Genomic DNA, 15,543 nt, shown 5'->3' with positions numbered 1-15,543 from the left:
AAATGGACATGCATTTTCTTGCACCCTACATGACTAATTTGCATCGTAACTCCTATGTGCGTTGTGTCTCCTTGGATGTGTGGATCTAGTCATTCAATTTCTTACAAATTGATCCAAAATTCAAAATTATAAATGTCAATTTAAACTAAGTTAAAAGAGCATGTTTAACTTTTTTCAATATATTTCCATCACTTGATCATATCAGATGTTAAGTCCTTTGAAAGGCGAATAACTTTTTCATTGGTATAACCGCAAACAGAATACCTTAAATAATAAATCAGCAACAACTGAATGTATGAAGCTAATCCACTTTAGGACGGGATGGGATAGATTCAGTGGTAAAGATTAAAGGTGCTCGATAGAGAGAAAAATGGTTTTTAGGAAGAATATTTTATTTTGGAAAACACTGTAGTTTTTGGTATACAAATAAAATAAACTATGCTAAAAACATTTGAAGATATCTAAAACAAAACTATAAGATGGAGCTGGGATAACAATGCTTGTTTACCCTACCTTCATTAAGAAAAGTCATTTTACTTTAAGAATTCTTTAAGAGTGTGTCTTCCTAAAGAAAATATTTTTCAAAAGTTTTAACCAATCGAGCACAAGAAGAGGATCTGTACCCAACACACCCTAAAGAAAAATATATGTTCCCATTCTATCTTCCTTTCTCCAATACAGGGTAAAAATAATGGCTCTTAAAAGATTTTTACATCAAAAACTGATATGCAAAGAGTTGTATTCCTGGAGTTGCAAGCACCCTGCATCAAAGGAAAACTATAGCACTAGATGTTGCTAATGTTTAGAAAGCCATACTCCCAGCTAGCCTGCTTTCTGAGATTCTTCTGTCTATTGCTGCATCTATTGAGGTCATCTGAAAGAAGAAACCACAAACAGTCCTTAAGACAGAAATACCGATAGTACTCAGAATTACAAACAAGTGGAAAATCATAGGATGCTTCTGATACAATGAGATTCCTAACCCGGCAAAAGAATCTGACCTGAGCCAACATTGAACCTCTGTTTGACCATATGTCAATAGTATAATCAATATAATTTACAGGGCATCTGGTAGGTGTACGCTTGCTCACCCAAACCCAAATCTTTTCAAGGCCAAGCACAGGCGAAATTTAAACACAGAAAATGAAATTTCCAAGAACAAATACATACACTCTATTCATAATCCTGTTCCTCAGAGTAGATGCTCACCATCTTGACAGAAATATCATTACTTAATTACGAGCAAAAGATAATAAAAATACATACTTGAATCTTTCGATGACCACACTTATTGGGATTCCTTGCCAACCGGTGAGTGGCCAAAGATAAAACAGTCCATGAACTAATCGAAACATCAAGTATGATTGATTGGATTATCAGATATTCTTCAAAGAGTTTATCAGATAGTTTCAGCAAGAGGAAGGAGAATGGGGACAACTTGCTTAAGGACAAGGAAAGAATAGTTAAACAACTGAATCTGAGAAATGGAATGCAACACCTCTCGACAGGCGCAACTCAAGTCCATATCCAGAAGAAAGAATACCAGTTCTAGGTAATGATAACTTACCTGGCTAGTCTCATCATGCACCTGGTACTTTGGCAAGGACATTCGTCTTTCCTCCTGTAAAATTGCAGACCACCATTCAGTATCACAGTTACCGAAAATAAATGAATTCCACCAGAAAAAGCAAAGAGTACAAACCATGGACATAGCGTCATCATCCCAAACCAAGTAGACCTCATTAAATGCTGGAGCTTTGTTTGTAATTACAGGAGGTGGTCCAATTGAGGGTCCACCAGTATTAGGGCCAGAGGCATAAGAATGTAAATTTACTAATGCTGGGGCTGCAAAGGAAAAATGAAATGTGAAAAAAAGAATTATCAATTTTTTTGAAAGATTTAAGTGGGCAATGAAATCATACAAAGAGTTACCCACATCATCAACAGTTGGCCTATAAAAAGCAAGACTCACATTCTCCCACATTAACTAATAAAGAAGATGCATAGAATAATACACAGAATCAATCAAGAATTTCAAAACAGCTGAAGTGAATCATAGAAGAGAAAAGATGTGTCCTTTTTTCTTTTCCACAACGATTGACATCACGAGACACATCATATACTTTAACATCCGTGTAAACTACTCGTGAACAGATTGACTATTAAATCCCATCAACATACACGAGTAGCTATTACATCACTACTAAGGATTTTGTTTGGGAATAACTGAAAAATCTGTCGTTTATTACTTCAAAACTCATGATAATGAGCCCGCGCATCTACCCTTCTCTATTTGAATATTAAGCGAAGATTTGAACTCGTGACTTACATATACTACACATTCCGCGGCGTACTACCTTTGCCATTGAATAAAAGCTATGGAGGCTGCTAGTAGAGATCTTATAATGCCTAAGTCAACAAATAATCCATGAAACTAAAGATGCAGAAAAGTTTAGAGTATATAGTTCTAGGATACATGTATGTGCCACCAAATAGAACATCACACTATCACCTCAACTATGACAATAACAAAGTTTATCCCTGCAAGATGCTGAAACCACTAGCATCTTAAGGCCACATCGTTCTGTGGCCAGAGATAGGATTGAAACAAATAGGATACCTGGTTGCACATAATGTGGCCTTAGTTCCACCAAAAGACGCGCATTACAAATTTTAACAATACAGGTCAACGAGAGAATAAGCATAGGTTACCTGGAACCTGATAGCCAATGCTTGAAGGAGAACAGTTTCCCATTTTAGGGGCAATTGAGTTGTTCACTTCAGCAGGTGAGCTTAATGGCACACTTGCAGTCAGCATTGGCAAACTTTGAATAAAATTGTTGTTAGGAACCACAGGAAATAATGGTTGAGACACAGGAACAGGTGGGGTAGATACTGGCAGTCCTGGAGGAGCAACAGGTAGTGATGGTTGAAGTATAGGTGGTGCAGTTGCTTGCACTGGAGGCCTGACATTCTGCACAGGAAACAGTGGTTGTTGCGGCAAACCCATAGGTGCAGTAGGTGGAAACATGACAGCAGGATACTGTGGATACCAAGGAAGGGGCCGAGGAGGAACTGGCCAACCGGCAGGACGCATTGGAACAGCAGGATTGTAGCTGCAATAAACAGGAAACATCCATGCAAGAATGATATACTTATAGACTTACTCGTCAGAGCTTTTGAGCAAGCAACTTTCTTATAAATAGCATTTAAAGCAAGCAGAAAAAGATATTAATAAAATAATAGAAGTGGCATATTTTATAACCTATTCGCCAGAAATCAAACTATTATTTTTTGAGAAAAAAACTCGATCAACTTCAAAAATAAAAAGAGTGAAGTGGTGAAAACACCCCCAAGCTTGGGTCTCACACCCTTGAAGGAGTGTGACACTCTTAATAAATATGGCACCTAAGCAGTAAACCATTTGAAAACGGTAGAAAAACTCATTTTTCTTTTCCCATTAATTTTAAAAGACCCTAATGACTATAATAATCCTTCTTCTTCCTATTGAAGTTTCCTCCATTGAAACATACCTTAAAAACACCTCAAATTTAAGTTTCCTCCACTAAACATACCACAAACACACCTCAAATTACCCTTTGAGGTGGCACAATAGTTTGGGCTTGGAACTTATATGTTGAGGTCTCAAGTTCGAAACCCCTTGCTTTTGCTCTCAACTTCGAAACCCCTAGCTAGCGAAAGCAAGGGATTTGCCTACTGGGCCAAGCCTAGTGCACGTTATCTCTCTTATGTGGTTTGCGAGCTATTACATGGGAGCGAGGTTTTTAACCTATCCGCACCCAAAGGGTAGGGGCAGCAGGTTTCCCTTGTCATCAGAAAAAAAAAAAACACCTCAAATTTAAGTTTCCTTCATTAAAACATATCTCAAATTAGAACTCAAATTTGAGAGCCTATTTGGATTGGCTTTTCATTTTTGACTTATTTTTATCATTTTAGCTTAAAACCAAGTGCTTATAAGCCTTCTTTTTTTAATTGCCCAAACACTAAAAAAATGCTTAAAAGTTATTTAAGCTTAGAAGCACTTAAATAAGCCAATCAAAATAGGCTCTAAGTTTCCTCCATTTACTCATGCTCTTCAAATGCTAACTCAATTTTCAGACTCCCTAATTAAAAATAGAAATTGTTTTAAAGAAGCACTAACTTATGAAGAAGATGACTAAAATACTTTAACAAAAGGAGCAAAAGAACAATGGAGTAAAAGTGTCGGCGATCGAAACTAACCAAAATCACGACCCTCAAACTATATAAATCACAAATCAGTATAATACAGATGTTAGAATATGAATAGGAACAAGAATAGTATATACGATCCTACTTAGAATATAAATACTATATAGAAGCCTACTTGGAAAAGGATTATAAAGTAGTGTCATAGTTGGAAAAGAAGTCTAATGTAGTATTTATACATAAGGTCTCAATGTGATAATGTAGAGACACAATTCAATAATATTTTTCTCCTATATTTCTCACATGAGCTAAAACCCTAGCATAAATCTTTGAATCGAAGATTTCTAGGCCAAAACCCCTTTGATTTTCATTGAAATCAAAGGGTTAGTTTGCAATTTTGAGAGAGATGGGTCCTTTTGAGAGAAAAATTGGATAGAGATAGATGAGTTCTTTTCAGAACATGATCGGGTGAGTTTATTTTAGTTGGGTAGGTAATATTAGAGTGAAGTGGTTTTACACTATCTATGTGGAGGGCACATCTACAATACATCAGCACAATACTCCAGCTGGACCGCAAGTGATGACACATTATGTTCTTGTGGCAGATCGAGGTGTATTTACGCTCAATTAGATAAGTGTAAAGGTGTTTTATTATTTGGCATAGTTCTGGGATTGGAGTAATCATTTGTGTCAAGTTTGGAGGTATTTTCACTTCACTCAATAAAAAAAGCTCAATAAACCAAGGCCCTAGTGCTTAAGGTATCAGAGAATCTTCAGTAGATATTGACTGTCGGGGTAAAAAGTCAGAGCACTTTTGAAAAAATGCCTCTTTTAGGACTGACTTGGGAACTTGTCGTTACCCCTTTTTTCCCTACATTCTCGGGTGAGGTCTTCTTTGTTGAAAGTTTCTATAACACTATGGGTGGCAACCTAATCTTTGTTTCAGATGATAAATCATTTAAGTTAGCAAATATTGGTGATGATCGCATCAGTTGGTTCTCAACCATGGAATGAGGCAAACGCTTTACAGTATCAAGATAAACGAAAATAACCTCGGTTGGATGTGCACAATACTTCGTATAGCATCTAAAGGGGGCAGGAGATTTATACAGAAGATGGAGAAGGAAACAACAATCTAATCTATCGAGGGTCTATCAAGACTACAACATATATGGTCGGTTCTTGAGTGTGGAAATGTGAGTAGGAGATCAGAAAAAGAACCAAATAATGATTTATAGTTAGACAGAAATTGCAGTGACAATCCTCCGTAATCTGAAGAATCAACGTTCATTTGCACCGTCAACGCCATTAACAAAATCCTTTTTTGCAGCTACAACTATTCTGAATTAGCCAGCAGAGGCAGCAACAACTCTGCTTGGTATGATAGCAACCATCCTATTGCTAGGTGTCTAATTGGAAGATCCAGTGATCCTTTCAACCACATCCAAAAGGAAGAAATTATCCAAATATGGTTTGTCTCGAGATGAAAAATCACTACATACCAGAAAATTAGTCCAATTGATCACAATCTTTTCCTTTTTGAATTCCCATTGAGATAGGAGGTAGTTAAAGCTTGCTTGAAACGGAAATGTTTTGGAGGGGTCACCATACTCTGGCAGAAAGAAAGGGCAAGCACCTTCACAAAAGTATCTCAATTAAAGCTTTTGGATCTCATTGAATGCTTGATCATTCGATACCTTCGAATTCATTGGAAAAAATGGAGGGTTCATCGGAGTCAACGAGGACACAAAAGGTTCCATTTTGTGTTGTCCATTTGTTCATAATGGAACATCCTAACTTCATCCATTAATACTTAATGTTCCTCAACTTCTTCACCACATTTTTAAGTGAGAAACTCTTGGCTTCGTGATTGCTACGAGGCTTCATCCCTAGGTTATGTTGTCCTACGAACTCATGAATTTATCAAAGTTCAGTAATTGAAACAATTAAAAGGGATCCCCCACGTCATAGAACGGTGATGCAAAAGCAGTTACAGCACGCTCCCATAAGATCATCTTGGTTTCATGAATTTTTTGCTTTTCTAAGCTTCTCTTTTTTATTCCTTTTTTATGACCGTGGTGTGCGAGCCAGCTTTTGCCCATCTCCAATAATTCTAAGGGAGACATGTCACTTCCCACCATCAACAGGTGTAACTTTGTCCATCCAAGATGGGAAAAGTGGGAATAATCACCTAGTATTTTGTCTCAACTGAGTTTTCAACCTGAGACCTCAGAGTTCACAACCACTTCATTGATCACTAAGCCACACCCTTGAGTGCTTTTCTAAGCCTCCCTTTTGCTATGATTTTTTTTAGAAAAGGGTAACCTTGTATTCACACCAAAAGATTCATCATCCAAAAAATGATGAATTGGAAACTTACATCCTACACGGGGTATTCTTTACAAGTTCACTATAAAATCAACTAATTCTATTATCTCCCCTATCAGATTTTGTTTACACCAATAAAACAAAAGGCTTATACAATTCATCCTAATTTACTGTAAGTTGGTGTTGTGTCCATCAAAGCACCTTGAGTTCCTTTCTTTCCAAAGAGTCCACCATATGCATACTAGGATAGTTCTCCACCAGAGTTGCTCTTTTCCCAGTGTGTTAAGATTCCGGTAACATGATTTCACTGTGAACACCCCCTTGTTGTGTAGTTTCCATCTAGGTTTGTCATGTCTCACAGATAGAGCTGGATGTGAGTTTAGAACTTCCAATAAATTGACAACTTCTCCAATTTCCCAGTCATTAAATGCTCTTCTAAATAAGAGATCCAACCCTGTTGGCTCCTAACTTGGGCTACCTTTGAATTCCTCTGAAGACTTAGGTATATAGGTATGGAAAAGGAGTTTCTAAGACTATCTTCTCCAATCCACACTTCATTCCAGAAGTCAGTTTTTAAACTGTTACCCACATTGACTGAGATGTTATTGTTGAACTGGGGCCACAGTCTTCTTATGGTTTTCCAGACACTACACCCAATGGTACCCACAACTTCCTCAGTTGTCCATTGAGTAAGCAAAGCAAACCATATTTCCCTACTATAAATCTTCTCCAGATGGCTCATGAAATAAGAGAACAAGGAAAAAATGGAGAACTCTGTCAACTGAAAAGAGGTAAGTTGGAAAAAACCTAAAATTACGTTTCAAGTTTTCAAGGCTGAGGTTTTTTCTTTTTTTTTTTTGAAAAGGAGAACTCCTCACCTCGGCTCGTTGCCTTCTTATCACCTTTTATTGTCACTGCTCTCCTTGCAGGACAGAGGCAAGGTGCCTCGCCTATCATAACACTAAGTCAGCCACTACTTTTGCTTTTGTATCTTTGTTGCATCCTCTTAATGTCTTTCAATGATATTACTGTTCATCAAAAGAAGGATATTGACATATTGTACTAATATTATAACAACATAGTACGAGTTAAGACATTGTACCAAACAATGGCGGAGCCGGGATTTTTGTGGAGGGGGGTGAACTATAAAGAAGTAAGCCTAAAATGGAGCAAAACAGACCGGGGAAAAAAATAATTAACCTTTATATGCTAAATTTAAACTTGCCTTGTCATGCCGCATTTAGTGTTTCTTCCTAATTTTACCCTGCTTCATGGAGTCTTCTTTAAAAAAAATTGTGATTTTTATCTTTTATGTTGTAGTGTTCTACTTTATTTTGAATTTAAAATAAAAATGTTTTCATTCATCATATGTTACTTTGAAAATTATTTAATATTCTTTAAAATGTGTGTGGATTGAGTGACAAGTATTATAATGCATATTAAAAAGATAAACAAATGGCATAGCCGACTTTAGTCATGCATTCAATTTATAAGCTTTTCCATCCGTATAAAAAAGATAAATAAATCAAATAAATTTAGTTTAGAATAGAACTGGAAAAAAAAAAAGAAATATCAAGGAATATTCATGCCTTCCAAATTTCTTCGTTCGATTAAATTTAATTTACCTTATCTTTAAAATATACTTTTTCTACCTCAATTTTAAGTTCAAGAACAATGGATATCCTTGACGAACAGCATATGAATGAAAAAGAACTCCACATTTCTTCAAACATCAGGAAATTTCAAAAGATGGGAAGTATATCCATGCAAACATACAGTGGTGGTACTGTGCCGAAAGTTGCCCGGGGAGGATAACCGGCAGCTAATGATCCTGGAAGCACACCACCAACATACTGGGATGATAGGATGTCTACTTTGGCAGTCTTTGCCACGGCCTCATCCTCTACAAGAAAATGCAATCCGTTAAAGGAAAAGTTTAGAGTTTGCAGTCGCGAGATAAGAGTGGAAAAAACATTTTTAAAATTAAAGTGTAATGCAATATGCAGCACTGGAGAGATAGAATTAAACCTGTATCGACTCGAGTATGGAGATAAGAAAGGCATAAAAATCTCAAGAATCCTAAAATCAGAAACTGAGAAGTCGACAACTCAGCTAACTGCCTTTAGTTTATCGAGATGGTAACAACTAAACTGCCAACTTCTGAAAATTAGAGGCTTCTACAGATTACAAAACCTGAGGAGCCCATGTTGAAAAAAATAAAATTCTAATCCTGATAATAATAGGATATTTAATATGATAAATGTGCTAGAAAGCCCCCCTAACAATTCAAACTAACACTTAAACTTTTATTTATTTCAAATCTTGACTTTATCTGTATATAAACAAATTTAGTGCAACCATCTTTCTGTAAGAAGAGTACAAATTGGATAGTCCCATGTAATGGCGGACCTAGGTGGACCCCCTCGTCAAAAAATTATATATCATGAAATTCTGATTTTATGGGTACATATATTAAAATGAACCCCTGAAAATAAAGTATAGACTTGGCGTGGATAAGTGGTTCAAGAAATGCCCCTAGGTCACGGGTTCAAATCTCATTGTAGCATATTTCCCCTCTTTTAAATGCTTTGGAAAATGGAACTTTTGGGCTTAGACCTTCTTCTTTTCATTATTTTTCCTTTTATTCCATTTCTTCATTTTAATTTCTTTTTGTTTAAATTTATTAGACACATTCTTTTTATTTTTAAAGATTATTTTTATTTTTGTATCTATTATTCATGTTGTTTCAACGTAACTCTTTTTCATACTCTAACTTGAATAACTCTTTTAGAATATGATGAATTATACTTGACTTGAAATTGAGATAGAAATATAAATTATTTTAGAAAAAAAAAAGGTAAATCAGATGTAATTGAATGAAGCAACTTAAATATCGTCAACATCGTTTTAAAAATATTAATTTATAGATTTCATGGAATTTCTTTTATATTTTTTATTCTAATTTTAGAGGGATGGGAACTAAACTTATTTGATTTATTTGTTTTTTGTCTTTTTTACAAATTATGACTAACCCAGTAAATTGAACTATATGAACTAAAAAAATTGACAATGCTATTTATTTATCTTCTGAATATGCATTATAATATTAGCAACTCTATTCTTACACAATTTTAGAAAATCTTGACGATTTTAATAGTAATATGTGATAGAATGAAAACTAATTTAAAATTTTTAAAAAGTGAAAAATAAAGTAAAACATTACAAAATAAAAGTATAAAAAACAGAAGAAATTTTAAGAATGCTCGATGGAGCATGATAAAAGTAGAAGGAAATTTTTAATATGGTATGATAAAGTAAGTTAAATTTAGCATGATAAGGTACATATTTTTTTCCCGTCTCGCTCCCTTTTTCATCATTTAATTTTCACTCGTTTTAGGAATTAATTTATGTAATACAGATTTCAGTTGATCCGCTAAAATTCTTATCAATGTATCTTTGTCCTCGATATCATTGATTACTTTAGTCTTTACTTTTATAAACCAATGAAATATCATGGTTCTTGTACAAAGAGCATGCCAAGCGGCTACTACGCTCACCGCGCACTGGCATTACTACCTGAACTTCTTCATTATACTTTAAACCCCTGAGCAAAAATCTTGAGTCCGCCAGTGGTCCCATGGAATGGAATGGCAAGGTATAAAATGCAAAAGTAACTCTTAACTTTCTAAAGTACAACAGAGGAGTCAAACCTCCAGTTCTTAAAGGGCAAATTCTTTAATATCAGACTACAATTGCCATACCTTCCTCTCCATAGTGAGCAGCTAACGCATCCGGTGGGATTCCTTCCATTCCATATATTTCAATATCTGTTGATTCTCTGCCTTCTTTGGCATTTGGTACCCTGTAACAAGAAATCATTTTAAATTTTCCCAATGAATTGTAAATACCAGCATGCAAACGTTCCTCCTCTTCCACCCTCCCCCTCAAACAAGACAACTAAAATGATACAGTAGATAGTTTATAGCTAGTTTTCTCCTGGAAAGGTTATCAGTCACTTGAGCTGGCAACTTTAGGTGATCTGAAAATCTATGGAGATAAATGGACAAGAAACAAGGCTTTAACTTTCTTTTTGTGGGGGGTTGGATCAGGAGTAACATCGTACACAATTTAAAGTAACCGAACACTTAAAAATGACCATCAATATTTATGTCATATCAAACAGACCACATAGTAAAACCAAAACCTTTAAGATTTACCCTTATGGATGATAGGTAGTAAGGAACTTTACACGTACATGTGCAAAACCCAAAATAGTTCTTAAGTATGTGTGTAGAAGTATTTTGATCCTTTATATATACCTCTAAACTTACAACATCCTTTATATTCGTAAAAGTGGACATATTTGGTCTTGACAAAAGAAAACCCTAAAAGCTAACAGAATAGTACACATTATTGGTTAAAACTAACGGATCTAACTTTAAGTTCTGTTCTTGAGCCACTAGAAGAGCATGTGACCTTTACCATCTACTCTATCAAAACGTGAACGTTTTCGTTCTTTTTCTCATCATATATGCATGAGGAAATTAGTGGATTGGTGGAAAGCAATTCCCTCATGCATATAGTGCACAGAGTAGAGGAAAGTAATGAGAGGTGTTTCGAAGACATGTTTAATCTTACCCAGAAAATTAAATGGAATTGTATTATCAACTTTTATATTTGGTGTAAAGAAGATTGTAGAGGAAGCTGATCAGTTAGTAGAGCTTTTAGGGTTTCTCTAATTAGTCTTAATCTACAAGTGTCCACAATATTTGGAGGTCTCCGGCATGTCCTGATTGTTGATTGGTGAGGAATATAACTTACAAGTTTGCAAAAAAATCGTGTTTGGAATCCATCAAATTTGTATAAAGGACTTAACCTAAATCTAAAAATAACGTAACAAGTTTGAGGGGATGAGCCTTTTTTCAAAGATTGCTAGTTTTACTTCAACAGCAATGTGAACCGTTGACAGACAACCTAATGCTTTCAGTTGGGAAATAACAATTTGTTCTCAAGTAATTCCTTAAATGAAAAGCTTCTGGTGCAGAGGTTAGTTTTCCACATATCACCGGTTTTGATTCCTAAACGTGTGCTTCTTCACGTGGTTCTAAAGGGGTGATTTTGACAACAGAGAATCTTAGGATACAAAAGGTTGTTTTCTTGAGCTGGTGTTTCCTTTGAAAGGAAGCAGGTGAGGACATGAATTATATTTTACTACACTGCAAATCAGCTATGAGGTTAAGGGAGGATATCTTTAGATGGTTAGGAGTTTCTTGGGCAGTGCCAAGATCTACAAAAGAGTTGTTCAGCTGGAAGAGTGGAGCCAAAAGAAGAAGGCATAAGGCTTGAAATGTTACTCTTCTTGCTTTAATGTGGGTCATTTTGAAAGAGAGAAATCAGGGAAATTTTTAAAGGGCGATGGTGACGGTGACAATGAGCTTTGCTCAACTTAGGAGTAGTCTCCGATCCCTTATTTTCTTTCGGTGCACCCATGTAATTCTTGTATGTACAGAGGATTGAGTGTCTTATATTTCATAGGCTTCTCCTGTATATGGCCAAATTGGCCTTAAATATTTTGGTGTTTCCACCACATACACAGATACATTAGAAGCAGTCAAGTTTCATATCAATAACAAATATCATCATACACAGATACATTAGAAGCAGTCAAGTTTAGAGGTATATATAAAGCACAAATCTTTACAACAAGACTAAGGACAAATCTCTTTTGTTTCTTCCTAGTTCCAAAGGAAACATGAGTAATTGGGAGAAAATGAAAGTTGCATTCAAATATCTCCTAAAAATATATTTGATGAATAAAATGCTACGCACTTGGTGACGGTCTCTTTGTGAACCTGGAGAACGTGAATGGCCATGCCGCTAGCAGTGGAGAGCTTCCTATGGCAATGATTGCACTTGAAGTGTTTGGCTTTCTGGTGCTGAACCAATATCTTCTCATCATCAAATTCCCTATCACAGTAATAGCACCAAACCTTATCTGACGCTCTCTTCTTCTTCTTTCCCATTCTCTTTTTCCAAACGAGGATTGAATGTTAGGGTTAGGGTTCTGATAGCAGCTCCTCAGATTGGGGTTTTTATTTTTTGGTTAGCGTTGCTAGAGTTCACACTGATCAAATATGATCGATCATAGGTTGGTATACTCAAATCTCTCTAATTTTTTATTTTATTTTACTTTTCCTTTTATGGTATCTTCCTAAATCCTAATCTATGATATCATTTCATATTTAAATTTTATATAAAAAAAATATATATTTATAAAATCACCTAAAAATTGCTTTAAAATTAAGCCTCATATCAACTATGGACATATATAGAACATCATCCATTGAATGGAAATTTATCAAATGTATTAAATTCATAAAACTTTTCATTGAATGTTCTAGTTAAATTTTATTAGGTAAATTTTAATGAAAAAGACTTAAGGAAGAAAAAAGAGTATATGTATATAGTAACATGTTATTTGGAACTAAACAAGACTCTAACTGTGATTATTTCTGTGAAGTTGTTAGTACATCGGGTGAAAATTCTGTTTTCAAATTTAAAAGTGTATAAAAGAGCTTTAGATTGATTGATTATTGACATCATATACCTTCAAATGTTCACTCATAAAAGTAAGTTGTAGAAAAATTGCATTAAAAGAATTGAGCATTGTAGAATGTCAAATTCACTCATACAAGAAGTGGTGAAGAAAAATATCACTAAGTGATTGAACGTGGACATTATGTATTTAATTAAAAAAGATTGTGTATTAAATTGCTAATAGCAATTGGGTGATCCCAGTTGAACACGTGCCCAGAAAAGGGTGGCATGACAATTGGTTCCCAATGATAAAAATGGGATGATACCAGTACTCAGTGACAGGTTAGAGAGTGTGAATGGAATACCATAAGATAAATCAACGGATAGAAAAGGACCACTTTCATGTCTTTTATAGATTACATGCTAGGCATGTTTATAGACAAAAGCTACTATTGTTTTCTTAATGACTATTTTGGGTACAGCCAAATTGCTAATGTTATTGAAGATCGCTAAAAACTACATTTACATGTCCATATAGGACATTCACTTTCAAGAGAATGCCATTGTCACATTTCAAAAAATGCATGATGTTCATGCTTTCAAGTATGGTGTCACGTTCCGAGTCTTATTCTAGACGTGGTTGGCGCTCAAGATCATTGTTGATTGATAATATTAAACTACACTTCATTCGATTCTAAGTGTAGACGATCGCTAACAAGTATGAATCAAAACAAAGAGTTAGAGTCGATCCCACAGAGAGTGATACGATAAAGAATTTTATTACAAAGTGAAATAGTGTTCTAATCGTCTGTAGATGTAGACATATTCGAAACAAGAAAATAAATGACAAGGTGACATTTAATATCAAAGGGGGAATTTGAGTGAACAATTAACAATTATAAACAATCAGGAGTAATCAAGTAGCGGGTAGTTTTTGGGAGTGTGATCAAATTGAATGTCAATTTCGTAAAATGGGTGATTGAATTAATATTTACTAAAAGTTGTTGAATATTAATGGGTAGGCTACGCTTTAGGTGCAATAGTCATTTCTCAATCAATTATCACGAATTGAGTGAGTTCTCTCGAATCTCGACATGCATAACACATATGAACAACTCAATACCTCAATCAATCTACTTTTTCATGCTAGATTAGTAAGATTGAATTTAGACCCACTTTATCAAGCTAAGTCCACAATAACTTAATTACTACAATCATCAAATATATAAGTGAGCAAATTAAAATTTTGCTCTAAGTAAAAATAACTTGATGGACTCATACATTTTGAGATGGTAAGAAGACCAATGATGCATAATCAAAAGTAAAATATAAAATAGATTATATAGTAATTTACCTTATTCCCCAGAGAGAAATAAACACAAATATTTTTATCTTTTTATATTGGCTTTGCTTAAATCCTTCAATAGTAGAACAATCGTGTCGACAACATGTTATAAAACTAAAGGAAAATAAGATAAGAAATATATAATATGATAGCAATAAAATAGGGGGACATGGGCAGCTCAACATAATTCGAGGCCTAAAGCAAAATTTTGATTAGAGGCCTAAAATTTAAATAAATTTTATATGAATTTTTTTTTGTAATTTTTAGATATAAATTATAACTTAATATCTTTTTATGAATGATTTTTTCAAATACTTTTTTAAAATATTGTTTGTAAGCAAGTTTTATCAATTCAATATTAAAAACATCATTTTATTGAGAAAATTATTATATGAATAGTTCTATGAGTAATGAGTTGATAAATTTTAAATAAAGGTAAGGGTGAATTTATAGAATCTGATTCAAAAAGTTGATAACTTGGTATATCCTACTTTAATCTAAAAATTACGAAGAAATAAAAGAATATTTGTAATTTACTTTGTTCAACACTTTTTGGCTATTGACTCATATTTTTTACAGAATATCGCTCTAACTTCAAAGATATGAAGAAATAGAGTGCATAAGGAGTTTAAAAAGACAAAAATTAATTCTTATTCATGAAAAAATTAAACATGATTTTTTATTTATAGAAATTTGAGGTCCCCTAAGGCAGTGACCTAAAAAATTATAGGCAAGAGCCGGCACTGTAGGGGGACAAGATATGAGAGTTTTCTTATTCAAATGTTCACCAAATCTTCAAGTGTATATAATATAAACCCTTATGCCTCTATTAATAGTGTAACATAGACGCATACAAAAGGTTAATTATAAACATGAAATTAACCATGAATATAGTGAAGGAAGTTATGGAGGTGAAAAGTTACAAGAATAATGATCATAAAGGTGGAGGTTATCTTCATAATGGAGGGAACTAATGTAGTAACTTCTTGATGTAGTGGACATCCCTAATATATTATCTTATAACACCGTTTCTTAAACGTGGACTAAGGGAAATAAATTTCAGACATGACTCATTAATAATCAATTTAATTACTTAAAAGAAATAATCATTAATTAAATAACCTTAATTAAAGAAATGGTTCAAA

The 15,543-nt window shown here is 34.3% G+C and overlaps 1 protein-coding gene across 2 annotated transcripts; it reads right to left on the bottom strand.

Moving 5' to 3' along the window:
• Positions 1-500: 500 nt before the first annotated feature.
• On the bottom strand, positions 501-12,710 carry LOC107011893 (protein SUPPRESSOR OF FRI 4-like). 2 transcript variants are annotated; one of them, XM_015211574.2, is made up of 7 exons: positions 12,346-12,708; positions 10,278-10,378; positions 8,293-8,419; positions 2,713-3,116; positions 1,703-1,845; positions 1,568-1,621; positions 501-874 (listed from the first exon to the last, which is right to left on the bottom strand). In XM_015211574.2, exons 1-7 carry the CDS (start codon positions 12,537-12,539, stop codon positions 803-805), a joined length of 1,095 nt encoding a protein of 364 aa, XP_015067060.1. In that variant the 5' UTR covers positions 12,540-12,708; the 3' UTR covers positions 501-802. The 2 variants fall into 2 exon arrangements, with proteins under 2 accessions (XP_015067060.1, XP_027770570.1); XM_027914769.1 differs by having other exon boundaries at positions 501-1,621; positions 12,346-12,710.
• Between the last annotated feature and the right edge of the window lie 2,833 nt (positions 12,711-15,543).

This window comes from Solanum pennellii, chromosome 2 (assembly GCF_001406875.1).
Source record: "Solanum pennellii chromosome 2, SPENNV200".
NCBI classification, from domain to species: Eukaryota; Viridiplantae; Streptophyta; class Magnoliopsida; order Solanales; family Solanaceae; genus Solanum; species Solanum pennellii.
Note: the sequence above shows the minus strand (reverse complement) of the source record. Positions and strands in the feature narration are given on the sequence as shown.

Coding starts and splice junctions, on each gene's coding strand:
- LOC107011893 (XM_027914769.1), bottom strand. CDS start 12,539: ATGGGAAAGAAGAAGAAGAGAGCGTCAGATAAGGTTTGGTGCTATTAC. Junction 10,379..12,345: donor CACAAAGAGACCGTCACCAA/GTGCGTAGCATT, acceptor TTCTTGTTACAG/GGTACCAAATGCCAAAGAAG. Junction 1,622..1,702: donor ATGATGACGCTATGTCCATG/GTTTGTACTCTT, acceptor GCAATTTTACAG/GAGGAAAGACGAATGTCCTT.